This window comes from Eublepharis macularius, chromosome 5, assembly GCF_028583425.1.
Source record: "Eublepharis macularius isolate TG4126 chromosome 5, MPM_Emac_v1.0, whole genome shotgun sequence".
In the NCBI taxonomy this organism is placed as follows: domain Eukaryota; kingdom Metazoa; phylum Chordata; class Lepidosauria; order Squamata; family Eublepharidae; genus Eublepharis; species Eublepharis macularius.
This window is the reverse complement of record NC_072794.1, coordinates 162,904,027-162,930,828: the sequence shown is the minus strand read 5'-3', so window position 1 is coordinate 162,930,828 and position 26,802 is coordinate 162,904,027. Positions and strand designations below refer to the sequence as shown.

The 26,802-nt window shown below is 43.4% G+C and overlaps 1 protein-coding gene across 1 annotated transcript in view; it reads right to left on the bottom strand.

The window, feature by feature from the left end:
* Nucleotides 1-2,076: 2,076 nt before the first annotated feature.
* NTSR1 (neurotensin receptor 1) overlaps nucleotides 2,077-26,802 on the bottom strand; it is a 167,575-nt gene continuing 142,849 nt past the window's right edge. The window contains exons 2-4 of the mRNA XM_054979364.1: nucleotides 17,731-17,932; nucleotides 3,139-3,229; nucleotides 2,077-2,326 (exon numbers count right to left, since the gene is read on the bottom strand). Coding sequence (XP_054835339.1) covers nucleotides 2,077-2,326; nucleotides 3,139-3,229; nucleotides 17,731-17,932 — 543 coding nt within the window. The remainder of the gene's footprint in view (nucleotides 2,327-3,138; nucleotides 3,230-17,730; nucleotides 17,933-26,802) is intronic.

Here is a 26,802-nt window from a genome sequence, read left to right as displayed (position 1 = left end):
ACAGTGTGATCTGACAGTATGCAGTGACTATACGTAGTTTTCAAGCAGAGAAATGTCTTTCTCCAACACCTGGTACCTGCTATTCTTAAAATGGAAATGCCACCGAGCCACCGACACTTCCTCTCAGCCTAACCTATCTCACACAGTTTGTGTGAGGATTAAACCAGCAGATGACCACATGCACTCATGAGCTCTGTAGAGGAATGCTGGTTTACCAAGCTAATGAATTTTTAAGTTCTATAGGCTTGTCACGCCCTGACCTGGATAGCCCAGGTGAGTCAGATCTCATCAGATCGCAGAAGCTACACAAGGTTGGCCTTGGTTAATAATTGGATAGGAGACCTCCAAGGAAGACCAGGGTTGCAGAGGCAGGCAATGGCAAACTACCTCTGTTAGTCTCTTGCCATGAAAACCCATAGGTCAGCTATGACTTGAGGGCACTCTCTACCACCACCTTAAGCTTGACACAGCTCCATTCATCACTACTCATCAAACCGCTTCTGGCCTCCTTCAAATCTCTCTCCCTACTCATTTCTTCAGCCATGTGTTTAGGGAAACAGTCTAGATCTGTTTAGTGTTCCCTAATTGCATCTGCACATGTACCCACGAAACTGCCTTATACTAGCTTGTATGCTTACTACTCCACTAAGCAAAGTTCACAGCCTTCTACCAGCCTAAGGAGCACTTCTTCCCACTTGAGAGGCTCTTCCTCCAACAGAAGGAACACTTACTTCTGAGGAAGCCACATCAGACTGGAGGAACTTAGTGCTGCCCACTAAGTCGGACCAATTATCTCTCAAGGCCAGTATTTTCTGTTCTCTAGGTCTCAGGTAGACATCTTTTGTATCATCTACTATCTGACCCTTTTCACTGGAGATGCCAGGTATTGAACATGGGATCTTGTGCATGCAAAGCTGGTGCTATACCATTAAGCCACTGCCACACTCCTGCTTTGATCTCTGCCTCAGCCCTACCTCTTCTTCCCCTGTCAATTTCTCTAAGCAGAGCCTTCTCCGCTCCTACATTCAGTCCAACTCAGAGCACATTGTTGGCACCCAAACCAAGATGCAGTCATAGTACTAGGAGTTGATCATGCACTCCAAAGGAGTGCATCTCCCCTGCCCCAAATCTATTTCAACAGTAAGCAACAGATGCAAGTACCCTCTGCTACAGAGCAGGCATCTCATTGCTTAGCAGGCACCCCTTTCCGCCAATATCATTGCTATTCTATGTAAAAGACACATCTTGTAGCACTGACTGGAGGCGTTTATCAAGGGGCTGGGCCCCTTCACGCCAGGCACATTCAAAACAAAAGAAGCCGGTTTCCTGGGTCAAAAAAGCACAAAAAGTGTTGCTCTTCAAAGCTAAACCCAAGATGGCACCATGGACTAACCAAAACATTCGACCTTATGAAATGATAGGAATCCAACCTGGTTTCCCCAAATACTCTGTTCTCATCTGAGTTCAGATCTAATTCCTTAAATACAATGATAGCCTCATTCCCTGAGTATCGCATGCCCTTCTTCACTGAACGGTTTACATTCCTCTTTCCATAAAGACCAGTTCAATATGTTCCCCCCCCCAAACCCCAACAGTTCTTTCCCACTAAACAAACAAACAAACCCTTGACAAGAACAATTACCCAGCCTCCATGTCATTTTACAATCTCAGAGTCACTAGAAGAGACGGTCTGGATTTTTTCAATGTTCCCGCAGCCTTTCTAAACGGAGACACCGATGGACTGCAGGACAAAGAGGCGTTCAAGCTTGGCCAGCGTTGACTCAATAACTGCTATGGCTTCCTCAGTGTTGTCACAGATGACTTTTATGCCGATCAGAGTTACAAAACATGGAGACGTTACTCACAAGAGGCAAAGGCCGATGCATTAAAATAACCCCAAATTTAACTGGTAGAACGAACATCGACTCGTTCCAAAGTATGACAACCAGCGAAACACATTCATGCTATGGTGAATTTGGGGGCTATGTCGAAAAGCCATACAGCCCTCTTTGCAAGGTCCAGTTCAAGCTCGAATTGAGACACTCACTCTTTCCTTCCTTTGGCAATGCTCAGGTCTCAGTATGTGGTTTCCCTGGTGACTTGGCTGGAAAAGGTATGGTTGCTGGAGATACTGTTGGACTTCCTGTTGAACTTGGTTCTCTTCTTCTTCTTCCTCCAGGGCAGGCACACAAACATGAGTGTTGAGAGGAAGATCTGGCGGAAGTTGGCCGACACCAGGTTGTACAAGACTGGATTGATGGCTGAACTGACGTAGAAGAGGATGTTCGTCAGCATATAGAAGTAGTGGTAGAAGTCAAAAAGGAAGCTGGTGGAAGATGAAGAGAAAGACACCCTCAGTTGAATGAGGACAGCAAACACCAGCTGTATAATATTCAGCAATGTTTGAAATAGCATTTTGGTAAGATAATTTCAGGTGGTAGCTGTGTGGGCCTGTAGTAGAAGAGCAAGATTTGGGTCAGAACTATTGGGTTTTAGTTAAGGCATGCAGAAAGCTCGCATCCAAGATAGAGAACCAGTAACTTTATTTATCTAAAGAAATATATACTATATAAGTTTAGTGGAGAGAAAGAACTAGTAACTGATCTAACTAGCTAAGATGGCTTTAGATTGTAAGTAGGCCATCTCTCTCAGGAGGAGACACCATGGTGCCTCTCCTGGTGCATGCAGGGAAGAAGAGAGAGAGGAGGAGGAGAGAAGGGAAGGAAGGAAGTTCCCCTGGCAGGAAGGAGACTGATACCAGCCTATCTGTCTAACTAACTCTACGGTTGTTGCCGTCCTCCTTCTCTGCTGGCAGCCCTAAAGGCCTGAGCAAGAGACATCGCCAGTCCCTTCTAACAAGAACTCCCTTCGTCTGTCTCTAGAAAACTCATACCCTGGAAATGTAGTTGGTCTCTAAGCTGCCACTGGACCCAAATCTTGCTCTTCGTTTGATAAGCGTCATGTGATCCCAAGCCTGGATACTAATTCTTTCTGAATAGTACCAGTAATAGGATGGGACTTCAGCTGCTTTATTCTCCTAAGAGGTCAGAAGTCAGCATAGAGGGACAGCGCTAGGCTGCTGGCATCTGCATTTGCTTAAAACTTTCTGCAACTAATGTTAAAAATAAAGTTCCTCACTCTGTCCACTGATCTTCTGGCACATAGCAATACATAAGTCTCCGCACATGATATGGAAGCCAACAGACCACAAAGGCAATCACAACAGCTCCTGCAAGGGATAAAAACACAGTTCAGTCTCGAGTGGTCTGTATTCTTGCGAGATTGCAAAAATAAAAAAAATTCAAACAGTTATTTGGATTGAGAATTACATTAAGTAGCTGCGTTCTGTCATCACTATAACAGCTGCTCTAGCTGTTCAGCATCTTTGCTACAGTACGAGTTCTAGCCAAAAATACATTTGATGTTTAGTTATTTATGGAAAAGCAGTAGAAATAATAAGAAAAAGTTCTCAGTTAATCAATCACATTTATAGGCTGCATTTCCGTATGCTTAAAAGCGGGACTGTGGGCCAAGCTACAAGTGACGAATGACACTTGAACGGCAAGTGTATTTCTCTCTGTTCACTTGCCCTCCACTCAATCCACTTGCCGTTCAAGTGTCATTCGTCACTTGTAGCTTGGCCCTGTGCTGCAAAGAAAGGAAGGCAAGGCACAAATAGTGTCAAAAAGGTGTTAGGCGGAAACTTGGAGACCACTTAGTCCATCCCCCTTGTTCAATGCAGTGTTACAGCTGGTATGTGCAGTGCTCTTGTCTGTCTATTTATTTAGAATATTTATGTGCCACTTTATCCTAGAACACAGGACCCAAAGCAGTTTATGAACTTTAGTCATATAATCTAAAACAGAGTATCTGTCTGTCTGTCTGCGTGTCTGCCTGCCCGCCTCCCCTTCTCCTATATCTTTATCCCACCTTTCCTCCAAGTTGCTCAGAGCAGCAAATGTTCTTCACCTTTTCACAGTTCTTTGTCACAATCACCCTTCGAGGTAGGTTAAGCCATGAAAGGCCTAAGATCACTCAGAGGGAAGGGAGTAGGGCCCTGAACCCAGTCTTCTAGATTTGAGCTGAACACCCTCTAATCTCCAGACGACACTACCTCTAACCTCTAGACAACACCACCTCACGCAGATGATACAATAATTAGCACACCTTGGGTAAGTTTTCTGTAGAGAAGCATTTAACCTTCTCATCCTTGCTGTTTCAGCTTGAGAGTTTCTGTTCCAAGTTTGCATCTCCCGTGTGCAAATGAAACCTGGGATTAATTATTTGTGTGCTGTTTTCTGCTTCTTCATGCCAAACTTTGTTTCATAATTTTAAAACAATATTTGTATGCCTATAAATGTCCATTATAAATTACATGCACGCAAACACACACACGCAGACAAGAGTTGTTTGTTGTTTGTTATTTGTTGTTTTAAAAAGTGCCAGTACTCATATATGAGGTTGCGCTGATTTCTACCAATTTCCCCCTCAGGACTTGGAAGAGCCTCCCCGCCCCAGGTTTGTCTGAACACGTACACACACACATACACAACTTTTTTTAAAAAAAAATATTTTAATACAGCAAATGACAAGCAAAGGTTCACACTGAGACAAAAACATACAAACAAACAAACAAACAGACAAGAACATAGAGGGAGACATACCATTTAAACATTTTACAGATTTTTTTTTCTTATTACTTAACTCATCCATAATACCCATATCTTAACTAAACATAAAACTTTGACTTTACTATGAAGATATCTGCATTTTCCCCGCTTGCTTCAGCCTATCATTTGTCGCCAACCTTATAACCCTAATTTTCTAATCCACAGATCATTATTTCTGACTTTTCTTTCATTTACAGAAAGTCCATGAAAGGTTTCCAGATCTTCACAAAATTTGCTGTTGTTTTATCCCTCAGCAGTTCCGTTAATTTTGCCATTTCTGCAATCTCCAACATCTTTATTAGCCAATCATATACTGCTGGCAATGTATTCGATTTCCAGTATTGTGCATACATACACAACTTTTTTGTGGAGGTACTCACTTGTACAGAGTACCACCACTAAAAGCCCTCTGTGTGTATTGCACATAGAAACCATCTGACAACCAGAAACAATACCAACAAATCTACAAAACCAACAGCAATAAAGTAGAGAACTGAAACGGTTGAGAAATACGTATAAATGAAATAGGGATTTCCCCCCCCCCCTTCCTACTTCTAGCTGAGAGTCCTCTTTCTCCTATATGAGACCCCCTGTGCATTAAGATCTTGCTTTGCCAATTGTCTGTTTGGGTAAGTGATAGCACCGAGTGGCTTTTCGGTTGCACTGTCTGATTTGTTTGAGTATCGTTAGTTTCCTTGTGCTCAATGCCGGCGGGTCGGCTGTTCAGCAGGAGTTCATTCCGCACCAGGAGAACATTAGCTTTGTCAAAGCAGGAAATTGGATAGTTCTTTCGGAAACCTATATTGCACGACGCAGGCAAAGACAGACTCTATTTCCGATGGGTGGACAAACCCATTTCAGAATCTGATCTTTTAATTTGGTATTATCCTGGGAACCCCATTCTCATTTCGAGGCAACTAAGTGGAAGAATGACTCCTGATGTGTATTGAACTTACCAGAAACTGGAGGAGACACGGTCTTCCACTTTCGGTGAAGTTCTGGGATGGTTTTTTTCCCACTGTGAAACAACAGGGGGCTCTAAGTAACATCCCTTCATCAGAAAGCTAATTTCAAAACAGACTGAGAAGGAATCAAGGGCCGATGGATCGGAAGAGTAGCTCCACTACATATGACATAGGGAGGTCTGGAAATTGCTTCTGGGCAGCACCCAGATTCGGACTGGGACCATCGTGTTGGAGGAAGGGTGGTTGAACCCTTTCCCCCATGCTATTCTTTAATCAAATTTGCACTTTTTCAATTGCACCCTACTTCCAAGGAGCCAGGGCAATGCATGTGGTTCTCTCTTTCCCATTTTATCCTTGCAGTAACCCCATGAGGTAGGTTAGACTGAAAAAAAAAAAGAATAGCTCAAGGTCATCCAGGGATGAGTAAGGATTTGAACCCTAGCCTGGCCCATGATCAGAAGGGGAAAAAAGTTGGTGGCTGAGTGTTACGACCCTCTTTATTTTTCAATTAGATTTTGTCTTTAAACCTCTTCTTACACCCTCTGGGTAGATTGCTGCCACCAGGAATTATATTCCAAAATGGTTCATTTAAATTTCCCCTTTAATAACGTGCCCAAGTGTCAGGATACTTTGTGGGACTATGTGGCCCTCAGGAAAGGAACGGGATATAGGCATAACATATACTCTGGGATGGAAAAAAACCCAAACGTTTTACAAGAAGCGTATCGGTTTTACGCTGTTACTTAAGCTTGATGGTTTCAAAGATAGTTCTCAGTTCTTAAAGTTTCTTTACATAGGCTCAGTCACACAGAGATACATAAACTTTCTCTCTCATGTGCACACAGAGTTTGCCTGTCTAAACCAGAATCAATATTTCTCTCAGAAAGGCATAGACGCCCTCAGATTGCACACAGCTTGCCTGTCTAAACCAGAAAGCCCCTTTTCTCTCTCTCTGGTGCACACACAGTTTGCCTGTTTTCGATAGAATGAATGTTTTCTCTCAGGAATACAGAGACACTCTCAGGCTGCACACAGCTTGCCTGTCTAAACCAAAAAGTCTCTTTTCTCTTTGCTCAGTAACTAAAAACTGCAGTTCACTCTGCCCACACTCTCAGTCATCAACCAATCATATCACTCACTTATCCCTCACTTTCACCCCCAATCTTCATCTGTACCACATCAAGCATTTAAAGACACATACACACACTTAAAATCATTACACTGAGCAACAAAATTGTAAGTCTTTGCTCAGTACTTGCTCTTATCATGGGGTGCAGGGCTTAGGCAAGATCCCCCCCCCTCTCAGTCATAGCTGCCCTTCTGCAGTAATGGGTTGTTGTTGTAAACATTATGAAAAAATTACCTTCTGGGAGGTGCTTTAAGCCTTCAAACACGTTCTACAAGTGCCAAGTATGTCTAAAGGCTTGCTTATTATTCCATGGAGATAGATCAAGATGGGTAGCTGTGTTAGTCTTTCTCTAGCAGTAGAAAAGTGTAAGAGTCTAGTAGCCCATATAAGACTAACAAAATCTGGGGCAGGGTATGAGCTTTCATGAGTCACTGCTCACTAACACAAATTTTGTTAGTCTTATAGTTGCTACTGGACTCTTGCTCTTTATTATTCCATATCTTTCTTTCCCCATTTTTCTTTGACTTGTCTGGTTGTTGTAAACACCCCAAACTCACTACTGTGCCTCAATAGGAACATAAGAACACAAGTCGAGCCTGCTGGAGCCATCTAGTCCAGATACTGTTTCACAGAGAGCCAGGCTACAAGGGACAGTGGCCACGGGTCCACCCCACTGTTGCCATTTTAGAAACATTTGTTGTTTTAAAAAATTACCATGAGGCCCTGGTCCAGAGCATGTGTGTTTCCAGATGGTATTTTGCCATCTTTTGGGCATGGGACAAGGGTCACTGGGGCAGTGGGGGGGGGGGGGGGTTAGCAAGGGTCACTGGGGCAGTGGCGGGATGAAGTTCCCGCACCGTGCAGGGGGTTGGACTAGATGGCCTTAGAGGTACCTTCCAACTCTATGATTCTATATGTGTGGCACAGCAGCCCCAGGAGCTCTTGTTCCCCTCTGTACCTTTTCAGATATCACAACCCCCCCCCCAATTTTGTTTTGGCACCTGGAAAGATGCGGGGTGGGGGTGGGGGAAGAAACAAGAGCTCCTGGGGCTGCTGTGCCACCCAAGTGCTCGGGATTGGGGCCTTGTGGCAATGAAAAAAAACCCTACACAAGTTTCTAAAATGGTGACTGTGGCTGTGAGATGGACCTGTGGCTGCTGTCACGTGTAGTTTCGCTCACAGCGGTCAACCAGTTCTCTTGGAGGGTCAAATGAACAGAGCATAAAGGCCGAGGCCGTCTCTTGCTGTGCTTCCCAGACCTGGTACTTAGAGTTTTGCTGTAAATGGAACCTTCCTTCAGTCACCATTGATGGACTTCTCCTTCATGAGTCTGACTAGCCCCCCTTTAAAGCCTTGTATGTTTTTGGCCATCACTGCCTTCAGTGGCAGTGAATTCTGCCGTTTAAATACTCATCAATTGCTTGCTTAATTATCCTCCTTTTATGAATGGCTACTAGTATCAACTATGGCTTGAAAAGTTCCCGGTCTTCATGAATGCTCTCCATGGTCCTGAAAGTTACAAATAGAGGCTTTCAAAAATAAGGCAGCTGTCTATCCTGCTGGACAGCTGCTAACGCTGTTATGGGAGCTCCTGCTGCTTCTCCATCTTTGTGATACAGGAAAAGATCAAGCAGGACATAAAGCCTTTTCCTTTGTGATGTTTACTGGCCAAGTAGTATATGATGCGATCCTTGATATTGTGGAGCTGAGTTTTGTCATGTTGGCGAGTTCTTAAGAGTCCTAAATCCATCACGGCTGCAATGTGGACCTCCTGAATGAATAATGTGCCCTAATGCGAGTTGAATGTTTCTACTGCATGTTCTTCCTTAAAGCTTTTTTCACAATCGCCTCTGGACGTTCCTGATGTATTTTCTTCAAGTATTTCATCTTTTGGTTTCATTTGAGAGAGAGAGACTCATGAGGGCATTTACCATCCAAGCTCTAACAATTCAAGTTCTCTGGATGGAAAGGGAATGGTGTTTGATAGAGACCTGGGTGTCTGAGGAGTTTCTTGGTCTCCTATGAACCTATCTAAGATCCTCTTTGTAGGTCCTACTTCATGTCCCCCCAACCTTCTAAAGTGAGGCAGATGGTCAGTAAAGAAAAGGACTTTTCCATTATTGTGCCATGCTTAGAAAACTCCCTCCTTCTGTCATTTTGTCTGGCACCAAATCTGTAAATGTTCTGGTGCCACGTGAAAACCTTTCATGGCAAATTCATGGAGGACAGGACTCTCAAAGGATATTTGCCATGAGGATTAAATAGAGCATCCAATTTCTGAGGCAGTACTTCTGTAAAGACCAACGCTGGAGTCAACAAAATAGAAAAGATTCGGCCTCTGTGCTGTGCTTGTCGAGCTCATGGGGGCAGCTGACTGGCTCCTGTGTGCCGTAGGAGGCTGAACTAGATGGACCATTAGCTTGATTCAGCACGGCAACTCTTGATTAGTCAAGAAAAAAGGAAAACCAGGTGCAAGATGAAAGGAACCCTAGGTATTTTGCTTTAACTAAGTTTTAAGGTCAAGTTTGAAATACTCCATAGACGATCTCCTGATGAAGTTTAAAGCGAAACACGTAGGGATAAAAAACCCCGTAATAAATCCTTTCACCTTGCACCTGGTTTTCTTTTTTTTTCTGTCATTTTGAGTTCCACTAAGCTGGTGCCAAGGCCAAAAAGACATTTGGAGGTAAGAATGAAAAAAAAATCATACTTTTATTGCATAATGGTTTGTGGCTTCATGGTGTTAGGATTTTATGGTCATTGCCATGAATTTTTCTGCTGTTCATTATAAATTGGTTAATTTTATTGGTCACATTTTTAGCATTTACTTTTGCTCCGACTTTATATGAATTTTTAAACCTCTTGGGACAGATTTTTTTATTTTAAAAAATCAACGTGAAATAAAATGCTTTAAATACAGGGACATAAAGTGGCAGAGCATAGCCCAATCTCGTCAAATCTTGGAAGCTAAGCAGGGTCAGCTCCAGTCAAAACTTGGATAGGAGGCCCTCAGGGAAGACTGGGCTTGCTTTTCAAAGGAAGGCAATGGCAAACCACCTCTGCTTCTTGCTTACCTTGAAATCCTCTTGCTGGGGTTTCCATATGTTGGTTGCAACTTAATGGCAGGTACATATGCAAACATATGCATACATATATAAGGGTGGTGAGACAGGGCAGATAATGAGGCCCTCCTAGATAGGTAAATTCATTTCCTTCAGCCATTAAACCTGGGTGCGGCATTAGAGTACCTGTAAGTTCCTCCCCACAAGGTAAAAGCAGCTCAGGAGTGGCTTTTGCTGGTGAGAAAATGTCAGGGGAAAAAAGAGTTAAACTTCTCCTCCCTCCTCATTCCTCCTCCTTGATTAATTTAATTTATTAAATTTCCAACCCACTCTCCTTGTGAACAGTCTCAGGGTGGGTGACAACATTGTTAGACTACAATAACAATAAATACAGTATAAAATTAATACAAAGGACAAAACACAATTTAAAACCATAAAACCATATCCAACAGCAGCAAAGATATTATAACTATACACCTCTTCCACAATTGGAGGGGGTAAAGCAGGCAGATCATAGATATTTCAGATAAACAGCAGGCCAAGGCCACAGCAGAGAGGCACACCAGGTAGCCCACCAGACCTCAGCCACTGCCATGGGCCTGGCAGAACATCTCTATCTTACTGGCCTGGCAGAACTGTAACAAGTCTCGCAGGGTCCTGGGCTCAATGGAGAGAGAGTTCCACTAAGCCGGTGCCAAGGCCAAAAAGGCCCTCACCCTAACTGAGGCCAGGCTAATGTCCTTGGGGCCAGGGCCCGCCAGAAGATGTTAATCAACTGAACAAAGAGCCCCCTGGGAAACACGGCGAGAATCAATCCCTGTATTGCAAAAGAAAAGAATGTTGTTTTGGAAGATGACCTGAAAGACCTTGTGGCAAAATGGGGCCTTTCCTCCCACTGGTAGACCCTGCTCTGCCTACCCCTGCCTTTTCGCCTCTGGCTAGGCACTTGAAGGGGCTGTCTCCCTTTCCTGTCTCCGGGTAGTTGCTGCCACCACTGTCCCTGTATGGGGTCCTGGTTAGGCGGGACAGCCTCCTAACCTCCCTCCTCTGCTAGTGGGCCCAAGCGGTTGGGGGACTAAGTGGAACAGAAGAGCTTTCTTGCTTCATAAATTCCAAAACACATTTATTTAACTTCTAACTATACACAGGCAAATATACAGTGAACGGAAGGACTAATAAAACAGAAACAGAAACCCCTACTCTATCTCCCTCATGCCCCAATTAGATGTTGTGTAGGGCAGGCCCGAACCTTTGATACCTGGGGCTACACTAGGTCTACCTCTCCCCTCAGAGCCATCTCTCCCTCCACTCCCCAGCCACCAACTGCCAACTTCCAACTCCCCTCCACCAACTGACTCGCTCTCCCTCCAATCACATTCTACTCCAGAACTGGCCCCTCCTCTCTGCAGCCCATAGAAAGTTAACTCCCCATACAGAATGGCATTTCTCCACAGACCTTGAGACAGCTGGTTAGCCAGTGTAGGAAACTAAATGCTACAGTAGCTGGACCATTGGTTGGATCCAACATGGCTCTTCTTATGTGAATATTAAATTAAGATTTTTGGCAGGAGAGTGAAATCATCAAGAGAAGCAGATGGTTTGACACAAGTTTAAATGTCAGAAGAAAGCAAGAATATATAAAGTTAATTCATATAGCAATAGATCTCTTCCTGAAAGTAACTCAGATTCTGCATATGGATTTTTTTGGATCGGGATTCAAAATGTACGGATCTGTGATAACTGAATGCTAGGTTTCTCCCCATATTTCTAACTTCATATACCCAGGAAGGATGTGGGATGGCTTGGAAGAAATTTGGACTTCGAAAGGTTGTTTGTTTGCAATACCAGACACAGTTAACAACTTGCTTTTACATCTTTATATATATCTCCTTCAGGTGGTTGATGTGACTCAGTAAATGAATAATCAATTAGTAACATGTTTATGATAATTTTGTAACGTTTCATGCAATCAATCTGCTATTATAGTTTTAAAAATTAAACGAGATATGCAATTAGGAGCAATTGAGGTGAGCTTGCAGAGAGAGAGAGAGAGAGAGAGAGAGAGAGAGAGAGCGCGAGAGAGAGAGAGATATTTGGGCAGAATCTTGGATCATACATTATTGAGTGTATCTTCCCCTCCCATTCCCAATATGGAGATAGATCAAGACGGGTAGCTGTGTTTGTAGCAGCAGAAAAGAGCAAGAGTCCAGTAGCACGTATAAGACTCACAAAATTGGTGGTAGGGTATGAGCTTTCATGAGTCACACTACAGTATCTGAAGAAGTGAGCTGTGACTCACAAAAGCTCATACCTTACCACAAGTTTTGTTAGTCTTATAGGAGCTATTGGACTCTTGCCCTTTTCTACTACATTCCCAGTATGTTACTCTACGTTGCTAACTTAATGCTTTATCCCATTACTTCCAGGAGAAAAGGTGTTAGTCTTTTAAAAGACAAGAAGGAGAAGTCAATTAACTTAGATTCAGATTGGATCAAGGGCCAAAAGTTGATAAAAATCCACTCCTGGACATGACCTCCACCTGGCCAGTCAGAAGGAAAACCTAGTGAAGTAACCTACTAATCCATGGGATTGCTCTAAATTTCATCTCTGCATTCTTAAGGTTCCCTCCTTTCCCTGCATTCTTTTGAAATCAGGGAGGGGGTACTTGATGATGTTATTTTGATTTCAGTAAACTTTAGCAAAAGTTATTTTTCCAAAATTCACATTTTTAGATATAGCCACTGGATCTTCTAAGAGCGGGACCACAAGTGACGCCTGACACAGGTTGGACACTAGTCAGCTTCCCTCAAGTTTTGATGGGAAATATAGGCATCCTGGTCTTGCAGCTTGACTCTCTGACTGCTGTCCAATGGACTTTTCAACTGTCACTTGTCCAACATTCCGCCAAGCTGCCTATATTTCCCATCAAAACTTGAGGGAAGCTGACTAGTGTCCAACCTGTGTCAGGCGTCACTTGTGGTCCCGCTCTAAGTTTCCAGTTTCTCTTTTAAAAGAGGGACTTCTCTTTCACTCCTTTTTGATTTCTTTTTGTAAAAAAATCAAGGCACCCTTTTGTTTTATGCTATATCACCCCAGGGTGGTGCTGTTGCCGGAGGACAGGAAGGATTGGGAAGACGTTGCCTGCCTCTGAGCACCTACAGAGTGAAATGCTGAAATTCTGCAGAACCTCCCTTTTAAGCCTCCTTTTCTTCAGATTTCTTTTTGATCAAAATGTAATTGATTAGAAAATGACTCCAAATTTCTAAAAAGAAGAAAGGTAAAGGATTGTTAGATTTCAGGGAGAAATAGGACAAAGAGGAATTAAGAGAATTTCTCTTAATCACCCTAACTTCAATGTGCATCTGTGGCAGAAAGGAGTTTATAACTGAAGTAGTCTACAAACTATCTTCCGTGAAGATAGTTTTAGGTGGGTAGTTGTGTTGGTTTGCAGTAGAACAGCAAGATTTGAGTCCAGTTGCACCTTAACAACAACAACAACCAAACAACAACCACAACAACAACCACAACCACAACAACTGTGTTTATATACTGCTCTTCAAGACAGATTAGTGCCTCACCCAGAGCGGTGAACAAGTTAGTGTTATTATTACCTCCACAATACAGATGGGGAGCTGGGCCTGAGAGGAGTGGCTTGCCCAAGGCCACTTACTGAGCTCATGGCGGTCGTGGGATTTGAACCAGTAGAGTGCAGATCGCAGCCGAACCACTTAACCACTGTGCTACGGCTTGGTCACTAAGGTGCGACTGAACACAAATCTTGCTCTACATACTGTAGTCTTTTGTAGGCTACATCTGTAGGCTACATTTCAGGGAGAAATAGGACAAAGAGGAATTAAGAGAATTTCTCTTAATCACCCTAACTTCAATGTGCATCTGTGGCAGAAAGGAGTTTATAACTGAAGTAGTCTACAAACTATCTTCCGTGAAGATAGTTTTAGGTGGGTAGTTGTGTTGGTTTGCAGTAGAACAGCAAGATTTGAGTCCAGTTGCACCTTAACAACAACAACAACCAAACAACAACCACAACAACAACCACAACCACAACAACTGTGTTTATATACTGCTCTTCAAGACAGATTAGTGCCTCACCCAGAGCGGTGAACAAGTTAGTGTTATTATTACCTCCACAATACAGATGGGGAGCTGGGCCTGAGAGGAGTGGCTTGCCCAAGGCCACTTACTGAGCTCATGGCGGTCGTGGGATTTGAACCAGTAGAGTGCAGATCGCAGCCGAACCACTTAACCACTGTGCTACGGCTTGGTCACTAAGGTGCGACTGAACACAAATCTTGCTCTACATACTGTAGTCTTTTGTAGGCTACATCTGTAGTCTTCTTGTCTGGGTCCAACATAGAATGAGGTATCTACTAAATTAACTTCTTCAAACCAAGCACATATGGTCATACAGTTTTAAGAAATTAATTTAATTCCTTTGAACTTTCCTCTTACGGTTGGTATTGGCATTGAAGCTGATGGACTCTGATCACAGACAGACTGGCATGTTTAATGAATTACCAGATGTGCTGAAATCACAAACCAACACAAGACAGAGTGATACATTTGGGATCTGCCCAATAAGACCTCCAGTCAAAGAAAGAAGAAGAAAAAGAACATGAATCCTTTCTGTAGATACAGCAAATGGCATTTAGTTCAAGAAGCTTCCAGTCTACTTGCAAGAGTTGTGAACCATCACATGTTCCAGCAACATGGATGCTACTTCTCAATAGATCTCATACTTCCGGTATTACATTTGAGTAACAGACTAATGTGGGATTGATAGATTGTGTGAGAAGCTTCTGTGATGGCACTGTCAGCCCCTCAGAAGTGTGACACTCATGTGACATCTTCTACTGGGACACATTCATCCCACATATCCTGTTATTCAAATGCAATCAAATGGGAATGGAATCTAGTCCTGGAGAAAGGGTCATAGAGAGGTATTAGTGAGTCCTTCAGTTTTTGCTGAGATTAATGGCCCGATAGCTGCCAAGTGTCCTGATTGGGTAGGATGAAAACCTAAAGACAATAAATAATGGCAGTACCCCTCAATGCATAGGTGAGTAGCGATAGTTATTCATGTCATCCAGGGCTCATTTTAAGGGGGAATGCACAGGAATGCAGTACCAGTAGTTCTCCAAACAGGTCACATGTCAGGTGGCCCCGCCCACCTGATTTTTGGCCATTTTGGGCCAGTTTCGGCCTGGATTTGGCCCAAAATGTCCAGGAGCTTGCCTAAAACAGCCAGGATTGGTCCCAGAACGGCCAGGATCGGGCCTCTGACTGGTGGTGGATCACTCTCCCGCTCAGCAGTGGCCCAATTCTGACCATTTTGGGACACTTTTCAGCCATTTTCAGTCCCTTTTTGCCATTTTGGGTCCAATTTCAGCCCTGAATGGCCAGGATTGGGTCCAAAAGAGCCAGGATAGGTGAGGTCAGGGTGTGTGGCATATGCAAATCAGTTATGCCAATGACACACTTCCAGTGATGGCAAGGGGCATGGCACATGCAGATGAGTTATGCTAATGAGTTATGCTAATGAGTTCCTGCAGCTCTTTTTCTACGACATGGCCCCTGATTTCATCAATGAAAGCTATATATGTAGTATAAATATAAGATACAAATACAACTTCTCGGCCTTTTGGCTAAGATCAAGTATAGTTGTTTAAACCACTCTTTGAAAAGTGGTCCCCATCCTTTAACCAAATAAGCATATATTCTGACAGAAAGTGGGCAAATCAAGGAGGTTTTATTGCAGTGGAAAGACCGATGGTAGTATTGGATGAAAATAAATTCAGAAAACAATGGGTTTCCCACACCCAACTTTCCCATATTTATCAGTAGCAAATGTTTTCAGCCTGTTTCCATGGAAAGACTTCTGAATAACTCAGCCAATCAAACCCAAAAATGAATGACATGAAAATACACTTGAGCTGTGGAGATTTGCTGAACTGATCTCAGTTATGGCTTCAGGAGTTCTATTGGTTGATTCTCTGCCACTCATAAAGAATTGGCCTTCATTTGGAAGCATCTTACAGTGCAGTGGGAGGGAAGGTGGCATGGTATAACTTGGTCTTGTCAGATATCAGAAGCAAAGCAAGGTTGGTACGTGGATGGGGGACCACCAATGAAGACTCAGCAGAGGAACATATTAGCAAACCACCTGCTTCTCACTTGCCTAAGAAGCCCCTTTCCGGGGATACCCTAAGTTGGGTGCAAATTGACAGCACACACATCCACATACAGTGCAATTCTATGCAGATTTACTCCAGTATAAATCCATTGATTTCAATGGGCTTAGAGGGGAGTAACTCTGTATAGGTCTGAAGACATGGTGCTGGCAATTTTCCACACTGAAGAGGAAAGGGGGCAATTTTTGTGGTTTCCTGCCACAAAGACTTTGGCATTCTCTGTATGAAAGCTGAGTTCCTGCCCAAATTCCCTCCCTTTGACCTTGGAGCGCTTCTTCCTACCTTCATACACACCAGTTATATCAAGCGTCACAAACATTAGAGGTCCCATCTCCAAGCGGAGAGATCCATTTCATTAATGGCTTCCAGTTTATCCCCACTGTATCCTTGTCATCTCTCATTGGCTTAGCAAGAACAGGACAGGAGTTAAAAGTAGGAAGAGTTAATAGGGAAGAGATATGGCGCTGCGGGGTTTCACATCATGCCATTCAAACTCCATGGTGATTCCGAATTTTTTGCCTTGTCCGTTTATGACTCAGTGGAAGAACACATGCTTTGTACGCAGAAGATCTCGGGTTCTAATCCCAGCATCTCCAGCTAAAAGGTTCAGGTAATTGGTGATATGAAAGACCTGTGTGCTGCTGCCTATCAGAGTAGGCAGTGCAGACCCGGATTGACCAATGACTGTCTCCATATAAGGCAGTATCATGTGTTCATCTGAAAGCTGGCTAAACTAACACTCACCATAGGTCCCATGCAATGTGCAATAGTTTGCTATTGCACAATATGTTGGTTCAGCATAGTCCGGCATATGATTGTTGAGTCCAGTCATTGTGTTTTCTTCCCTCTTTTGTGCAGTTGGCTTAATTGTGCCCCACTGAAACTAATCGCTACTTCTATCCTCTTTCTTTTGTATGTTGATAAGAAACAATTGTTTTAGTGTAGAACATTTATCTGAATGGGTGAATGTGCTATTCCCAGCAACAAAAAACATAAGCTGCATTGCTCAACGTTCTCAGTTTTCACTGGATGATCAACTAACCCTATATAGCACAAGGATTCAGCTGTGTTGTCTTTCCTCATGTGGTTTTGACCCTCCCAAAAACTTGATTCCCCCCAAATTTTATTAGCTTTGGAAGGAAAGGCACATTGACTCCCCTGAATTTTCCACTGCGCTGCTTCATCTTGTTTGGCTGACAGAGGAATGAAATGCAAGCAGTGGGATGAGTTTTCTATTTAATAACCTGAAGGCTTGGTATGAGAGAAGCCTTATCAGATGTCTACAAAGCCTAATAGAGAAGAGAGAGGCAAGAGAACCATCTCACAATTGCTTATGATGGATAGTTATATTCATGAACATTGGATTGGTTGGATCTAAAGGTCCTGTTAATGGGGGAGCCTTACTCTGACACCAGGAGCCATCTATTGGTCCAAGGAACCATGGACTACTGGAAGACCATTTTGTGTTGGTGGAAGGTTCTTTGCAGCAGTGGAAGTCTCCACTGTTAGCAGAACAGAACCTTTCAACCCAATCGTTTATCACACATTTCCTCTTATCTACTCTTAGCTAATGAAACTGGGAGTTAATTTTCAGAGAATAATAATGTAACTTCTAGGTCTCAAACACCAGCAAAACCGTAGTGATGAAGATCCAGCTGAATTTACAAACAATGCACCAAAACGAGAAGTACATACTTAGGACACAGACTCCATGCTTCAAGGCTTGTACACGTCCGGGTTCCATGGACATACTGAGCATAGTCTGCTGCCCTCCGATCGTGCACACCTGGTTTTCTTGTGCGGCTTGCTTGAACATGATGATGAGCTGGTTGGCGATTATGGTGTTCAGGACAGAGATAACGACCATTGGGAAAACAAAGGAGATGAATGCGTTGACCTGGATGGGGAAGGAAGAGCAGACAAAGAGATCTTGTGATCAGCAAAATTGTTAACTGGTCATGATGCTTTGCTGTCTTTTGAAGGTACTGAGAACTTTCTTGTTGGTGGGGCACAGCTCACCAAATATGCTACACTGCAGTGCTTTGTAAATTCAGCAGGGCTAGCATCAGGGCATGGAGCAGAACTCCATTTGTCTAGTTTACTTTTCAGCATACCTCTCATACCTAAACCCTGACCTGAATGGCTCAGGCTTACCTGGTCTCATCAGATCTCAGAAGTTAAGCATGGTCAGTCCTGGTTAGTACTTGGATAGAAGACCCGCCAAGGAAGTCCAGGGTCACTATGCAGAGGCAGGCAACTGCAAACCAATTCTAAATGTCTTTTGCCTTGAAAACCTTATGGTGTCACCATAAGTTGGCTGCAACTTGGTAGCACTTTCCACCCCTAAAAACCTAAAAGATGACTCTACCATGCCAATTCCAGGGTTTTGAAGTTCTCTAGAACTATCATTGAGCCTCCTTAACTTGGAAGATACAGGCTGAGAATTCTCTCCTGCTTCCCCTGACCAATTTGGCTGAAAACAGCTGAGGAACAGACACAGTTTGAAGAGACAGGCAAGCTGCCATACTAGACAGAGAAGCACACAGCTGCTGGAAGCAATTCCAATAGGACTGTGATAATTAGAGATGGGCACAAACAGAAAAAAAAATGAGCATCGTGTTCATTGTCCATTGCCATCCATGAACAGGGACTCACGAACAACCACGGACATGGCCCTGTTCACAAACATGTTCATGGTTGGCTGTTTGTGGGGGCCAGCAGGCTCTCCTCCAGCCATCATCCAAGTCAAGATCACTACTGCACCACTCCCAGAAACCTGACCTGAGCAGGCACCAGGAAAGGTACCAATAATAAATAATAGCTTGGCCCCAGAGCCTGGCAGAAGCCCTGGAACTTGAAGAGATAGATCCCTATCCCACCACACACAAAGAAAATTCAAGTTCCAAGCACTCTGTCTATCAAAATGCCAACAGCAACTCTCTACCTCTCCACTGTCTGCAAACTAAGACAGAGCTGGGAGTCCCCCTCCCCCTGCTCTTTGCTCCCTTGTTGTAACAAATTTGGAGTTCCACACATGAAAGGAAGACCTGCCTATCCAGCTAAATTGGGCTTATATTGGTGTTTCCAGGGCAACAGCAGGAGTTCAGACAGAGTTCAGACAATCCCTGCCTAAGTTGCCAAGATGCCAGACTGTCTGGCTTGACGAACAGCAACGAACGAGGCTTGAAAGGACCACCTGTTCATTTAGAATGGCCTCATGAATGGCCTCATGAATGCCTCATGAACAGCTTGTTCGTGAACAGCAGATTGGGTTGTTCGTGGCTTTTTTTGTTCGTATTGTTGTTCGTGCCCATCTCTAGTGATAACAATGAACAGCATCTCTTTAACAAGGTTGTACCCCTGCACCAAGGTGTAGGAGGAAGACAGGAAAAGGCAAAGGAAAGCAGTGTGAAAACACTTGTGACAAAAAACTTCAGCAAGGCAAATTTGTGTGTTCAATTACAAGTGAACATTTCTACAAGTGTTCAAGGGTACTGCCTACTCACAGTTTGCAACCAAATTTGCAATTAATGTAGAGGACCAATCTTACATTGCATGAAAGATGTTTCATGCAAGGTCAATGATGCAGGAACTTTGCTATTGTACTTATTTATTTAGTAAATATACATGCCTCCTCACCAGAGATCTGCTCACAGTGGCTCACAATAAAAAACTGGGCAATAAAATCATATAACCACAACATAAAAACATGTTATAAAAAACACAAGATAAAACCAGGCAAACTTCCAGATGGGGCCTGGAGAGCTCCTAGAATTACTATTTTTCTCCAGACTACAGAGATTAGTTCCCTGGGATGAAACAAGCAGTTCTGGAGAGTGGACTTTATGGTATTACATCTCTACTGAACTCCACTCCAAACTCCACCCTCTGACCCCAAATCTCCAGGACTTTCTCTAACTGGATTTGACAAACCTAGTCTATTGACTAGAAGTGGGCCTTAAAAATAGCTTAAAAAGATGGACTGCATCTGTTAAAAGCCTGGATAAAAATAAATTTTTGTCCTGTCACTTAAAGTAGGGACCAGGCAGACTTGAAGAGGGAGAGCATTCCAGATAAGGCACCATGACAAAAAAGCATAATTCCTTGTTTGCTAGCATCAACGTCCTTTCTGCAGATGTGGGCACAGAGAATAATCCTCAGGCAAAGGATCTGAACTGGTAGGTTGGACCAAGGCCAGTGTCAGCGCATGGCAAGGTAGAGCAGCTGCCAGGACTCATGGCTTCTGGTTGGGGCTAGAGGTGGGCACGAACTGAAATACGAACCAAAGTTCATCACAAACTGGGCTATTTTTTGGTTTGCAAACCAGTGGTTTGTCGGAGCTCATTTCTGATGAACCATGACGAACTGCCATGATTTTTTTAGAGCAGTTTGTATGGGCTTTTTTTTCCAGTTTGTCACTGCAGATAGCCCGGAGCCGATCAATCTGTTACCTAGGCAACTGGGGAGGGGGGAGCTTTCTGCAGACCTCCTGCAGCCCTGGAAGTGACCAACTAATGAACCAAATGAACAAGTTTGCAAACTGGACAAGTTCATGGCGGTTCGTGGTTCGTGAAACAAAAAGAACCATGAACTGCCACTGTTATGACCTTTACTTTCTTTGAGTAGATATTCTTTTAATCTTTCCCTTAACACCCTCTGGGTAGTTTGCTGCCATCAGGAATATTATATTCCAATATATTTTATTTAAGTTTTCCCTTTGGTAACGTTCCTAAGCGTCAGGCTCCTTCGTGGTTCTATGCGGCCCTGAGGATAGGAATGGGATAAAGCAATGACAGCTACTCTGGGATATAACAAAACAAAATAAACTTTTATTTAGTCAAGAAGCGTATCGGTTTCATAAACGTAGTTCTCGGTTCTTAAAGTTACTTCCTATAAAATCATTCACACAGATCTCTTCTAAGGCTTCACACACAGTTAGCCTCTTTCTCTAACTCAATATTTCTCTCACAGAAATGCTTAAACTCCTCAGGCTGCACACAGCTGGCCTCTCTTTCCCTGACTGAGTGTCCTTTCACAAACATGCTCAGTTCAGGTTCCACACAGGTTATATTTCTCTCATAAATACTTCAACATACTCAGGCAGCACACAGCTAGCCTGCTTTCTTCGGACTGAAACTTTGCTCTCTATCCACCCTCAGTTTAAACTGCATTCACTCCGCCCACACTCTCAGTCATCAACCAATCGTATCACCCACTCATCCGTCTCTCACCCCCACTCTTCACCTAGCTCACACCAAGCATTTAAAGACACATGCCCACATTTACTTGAAATCCTTACAGCCACGAACTGCCATTTTCCCAGCTTGTGCCCGTCTTTAGCCAGGATCTATGGCTTCTGGTTGGGGCCATTGCTGCTGACTCTACTCACGCAGCTCCTCCATTGCCTGCTTGTGAATGCTTTGTCACCTCTGTGCCCAGCTGCTAACACTGCCTAGTGCTGCTGGAGAAGGGCTTGTAGGCAGAGCAGGAAACATCAGTCTTCCTGGAGGCTGTGGCAGTGCCACTCTGCCACCATCCAGCACCATTTGGGAAAGGGCGTGCAGGCAGTGTGGGCAGCTTTGAGTTCAGATGATGGGAGAGCTTGCAAGTGGGCAAAGGAAAGATGCATAGGCAGTTGGGGGCAAATGAGTGGGAGTCAAGAAGAGGAGCTAGTAGTGGGGGGGGGGGCTGGACACTGTCTGACCAGGACCTCCTAAAACCTAGAATCAGCCCTGGGCTGGACAATACAGGAGGAGGTGGTCCTTCAAGTACCACAGCAGTTTCCTGAGGTGGCTAAGAGTGGCAGGACTCTAATCTGGAGAGCCAGGTTTGATTCCCCACTCCTCCACTTGAAGCCAGCTGGGGGATCTTGGGTCAGTCCCTTAAGAGTGGCAGGACTCTAATCTGGAGAGCCAGGTTTGATTCCCCACTCCTCCACTTGAAGCCAGCTGGGTGATCTTAGGTCAGTCCCTTAAGAGTGGCAGGACTCTAATCTGGAGAGCCAGGTTTGATTCCCCACTCCTCCACTTGAAGCCAGCTGGGTGATCTTGGGTCAGTCACAGCTTTCTTGGAGTTCTCTCAGCTCCACCCACCTCACAGGGTGATTTGTTATGAGGATAATAATAATACACTTTGTAAATTGCTGAGTGTGGCATTAAGTTGTCCTGAAGAGCAGTTGTTGTTGCTGTTGTTAATAATAATGATGATGATGATGATAAACCATTTATTATTATTAATAATAAACCATTGTGTATTGTGCCTGAAAACAAATGGATAGCCAGTGCAGATCTTTTGTATTTAGTTAGAAAATTCTTATGTTACTTCTCCAGGGAACCTGCCTGATAATTAAAAAAAACATGTCAACAATGACAACAATGAGAATGGTAACATTAAAAGTTTTTAATTAAAAGTTAAAGTTAAAATCTCAGCCAGGGTATTAAAAAAATCTACACAGCATAAAATGATTTTGACACATTCCAAGCTTAAAGCACTATCAACTGGTGTTAAAACCCCTTAATTTAAAGCCCAGGTAGACTGAAACATTTTTGCTGGTACCTGAAAGAGAATTTCATAGCTGAGGTGCCACATCTGAAAAAGCCCTGTCTCTTGTGGCCTCCCACCACCCCTTTCCAATGCTGACAGCTGGGCTTGTGAGGTAGATCTTAAGACTGGCAGGCCGGGCAACATGGGAGGAGATTGTTCTTGAAGTACCTTGGCCTCAAGCCATTTCGAGCTTTAAAGGTAAGAACCTGGAAATTTTTTCAGCTCAGAGTTGATACAATTGCTGTATTTGGACCATCTGAAGGTTTCAACCCATTTCCGGAGACCGTCCCACATAAAGTTCATTGCAGCAATCAAACCTGAATGTTTTATTTGTTTATGTGTTCAATTTATATACTGCCCACCCTACAAGCACGCTCAGGGAAGTTTACATTACAAGAAGATTGAGACTTGGAGGAGCAGCTGTGAAGGAGCTAGATAACATCCTTAAAGATAAAGATATCTCTCTGGAAACCAAGATCAAGATAATCCAAACTATGCCTGGATGTGAAAGTTGGACAGTGAAGAAAGCTGACAGGAAGAAAATTGATTCATTTAAAATGTGGTGCTGGAGGAGGATTTTGCGGATACCATGGACAGCCAAAAAGACAAATAAGTGGATACTGGATCAAATCAAGCCTGAATTCTCCCTAGAAGATAAAATGACAAGACTAAGGCTATTGTACTTTGGTCATATCATGAGAAGACAAGATTCTCTGGAAAAGTCAATCATGCTAGGAAAAGTAGAAGGCAGTGGGAAAAGAGGAAGATCTAAAACGAGATGGCTGGACTCAATAAAAGAAGCCACATCCTCCAGAATTGAAGAAATGCTGAAACAGAACATAAGTAATTCTAAGATTGAGATATTAAACAACATAGGATTTACCTAGTAGGATCATCCTTAAAGCAATAGCAGTAAAGTCTACAGTCTATCATATTTATAGCAATAGTAGTATCTAGTCATTCCCTGTCTTTTTACTGATGCATTTCTTTGAGACCACTTCCTTACATTACAGCCCTCCTATCTGAGTAAAAAGAAGGGCTTTATCTCTTAAATGTTTTACAGTCTGCTTCTCGTCTGAGTATTATTGTTTTATCTATGTTCTTTTGGATTGATGAGTGAATCACACTGTTTTTAAAATTTTAAAAAATATTGTACACAACAACAAATAAGCATCAAAAAGATAAACCAAACACAAGAAGACAAAAAAGAGTGGGAAGGGAAACAGCTTCTGTCCAAATTGGCTGTAACAACATACATTCACTAAATCCATTTTTAAATAATATTCTGCAAAATAACTATTCAATACTTTAGTCAAATTTCAGATAAGGCTCTCCATCCAATTTAAGAACAGTTTTAAAAAAGCTATATTCAGGAAGTATTACACTGTTTTTAATGCCCTGGCTTTTAAAAAATGGCTTATTTTAGTGGCTTGGACTTGTTTTTAATGACCAGGTTTTAATGGTTTTTGTTTTAGCTGAATGCTTCCTTGAGCATATCTCTGGCAAAGCAGCATATAAATTTTCTAAATAAATAAATTGGCTTACTTAGCTGGATTACAGAGTCAGCACGATTGGCTTACGCTATGGAAACATTCTTAATATTGTCTGTACTAATCTCGCACCATGTAATCCACCTTGAGTCTCAGTGAGAAAGGTGGATTACAAATGACATAAATAAATATGTAAGATGTTGAAGAGTGTGAACACGGGCAAAAGACCCATGGCCCAAATGCTGCTGGTCTCTTCAGTGCGTTATCTATTACCCTAAGAAGAGATCCGTGCATGCAGAAAATTGCAGGTAAATTACATCAAAGGCATGAATTCAAGTGGCAAGAGTATGAGTACCAGAGGAGACCAAAATCCATCATTATTAAAGTTTTACTGAAGTTGGTTGCTCACATGTTGATTAAAATAAGCCATTGATCTCATTAGCCAGCAAGATGATTTCTGGTTTCCATGGCGCAAGGTAACACTTTGCAACATCAATAATATCTGATTCACAGCTGCTGGTTTATTCATCTATTTTTTTTTTATTATAGCTTGGGTTCTCCTTATTCTCAGTTTTATTCCATCTCTGCTGGAAAATGGTCTCTTTGGCGTAAATTTTAATGACAGGTCATTGTGGCCGGTGATCCAATTAGCCAATAACCTCTGCCCCAGAAGATTAGAATTGATTGGAGCCACAAATCTAAGTCATATCGTTTCTAAAATCCAATGTATTTTTTTCTTTTTGAGAAAGCAAAAAGGATGAAATTAACCAGCAGTTGAATCTAATAAAAGGCATCACAAAGGGCAAATTCAAATAAGGGCTGATTCCAGACGGCCCTCCCCATCCCGAAACATCGCGCGTCGTCGCGCGTTGTCGTGCGGAAAACGCGAAATATCATGTTTTCTCGCGCGAGTTTTGCATGACGTCATGCAAAACTCGCGCGAGAAAACACGATATTTCGCGTTTTCCGCGCGATAATGCGCGACGACGCACGACGTTTCGGGATGGGGAGGGCCGTCTGGAATCGGCCAAGGTCTGGGTGCATAAGGAGTAATTATTGCTCATATTTGCATGGACGTTTTAAACTTGTTTAAAGGCGATAATGGTTTGCGTGGAGGGTCCCTCTCTTCCACCACTATGTTGTGGGGAGGGCAATTTGGAATTCATACTCAAGGGAGTCAACAAATAACCAAAGGAAGTACCAAGACAGCGGCTTTGGTACTGTGCAGGCACATGGCCTGTGAGCAGAAAGCAGCACCCTGGATGGGCTAGTGACTAGACTTGGGCACGAACAGACCCCCCCCCCCCCAAACACCCTGTTCATCGTTCGGTGCCATCCATGAACAATGAACATGGACGAACATGAACTGTTCTCGGACATGTTCGTTGTTCATTGTTTGTGGGGGCCAGAATCACCACCACCCCACCCACCCCTTAGACCCCCTCCCCTCAAACCCACTTACCTGGCCCTTTAAAGATCCCTTTAAACTATCAGCTGGCAGGCGGCAGGGGGGGATTCCCCCCTACAGAATGAACACTGTAGGAGCCATTTCTAGTGGGAAATACTTTAGATCTCATGGCTTCCATCAAATAACCCTGGGGAAAGTAGCTTTGCAAGCTTGCTGAGATGACATAGAAAAATGGTTCAAAGCTGGTTTGCAATTTCTAGCGGAGACATGCCTGTACTTAAAATCTGATCAACAAAGAACGTCACACTCCATCCATCCATCCATCCATCCATCCATCCATCCATCCATCCATCCATCCATCCATCCATCCATCCATCCATCCATCCATCCATCCATCCGTTTCTTAGAACAGTGATGTGAAAAAACATGAGATACCCAATGGAGACTTGCAGGACCCCACAGGCTAATGGGAAGAGTGGAAGTGTTCCAGTACCACCTTCTGAGACCAGCTGTCCAGAAAGGATCAGAACCAGTCTAGCACAGCACCAGTTAGAACCATCTCTGCCCAGTGTTTCAGGATACCAAGCAGCTGAGAAGTTTGCTCAAATAACTTTGCACAACTATCCATACAAAATTGTATCTATGTATTTCCCTGCCATGGGCTCTTGTTGCTTCACCTCTATCCCCCCAAACTGGTTTAAGAAGACTTGCTCTCTTAGATAACACCATAATTTGTACAATCACCAGCAGAAACTCTATAAAAAGGGTTTCCAACCATGAGGGGTTGGTGAGGAGGCAGGTGTCTTCAAAGGGGTCAGTAGAAAGACCTGCTCATCCACCTTACCAAGTCTGCCAACGAGTCAATTGTGACAAAGGAAATAAGAGTCAATGGGGCAATGATATAACTCAGAATGATCCTTCTCTGCCTGAGACCCTGAGGGGCTGTTACTAATCAGACTAGCCAATATTGAGCTATGTACCATGTTCGTCAGGCCCCACCTGGAGTATTGTGTGCAGTTCTGGAGGCCTCACTTCAAAAAGGATGTGGACAAATTGGAACGGGTGCAGAGGAGAGCGACGGGGATGATCCGGGGCCTGGAGACCAATCCCTGCAAGGAAAGGGACCTGGGCATGTTCAGTTTGGAGAAGAGGAGGTTGAAGGGAGACATGATCACTCTCCTTAAGTATTTAAAAGGCTATCACTTATAGGAAGGAAGGAGCTGTTCTTGTTGGTAGCAGAGGATAGGACTTGAAACAATGGGTTTAAACTACAGGAAGAAAGGTACTAGCTAGGAAAAATGTCTTCACGTTAAGAGTAATCCAGCA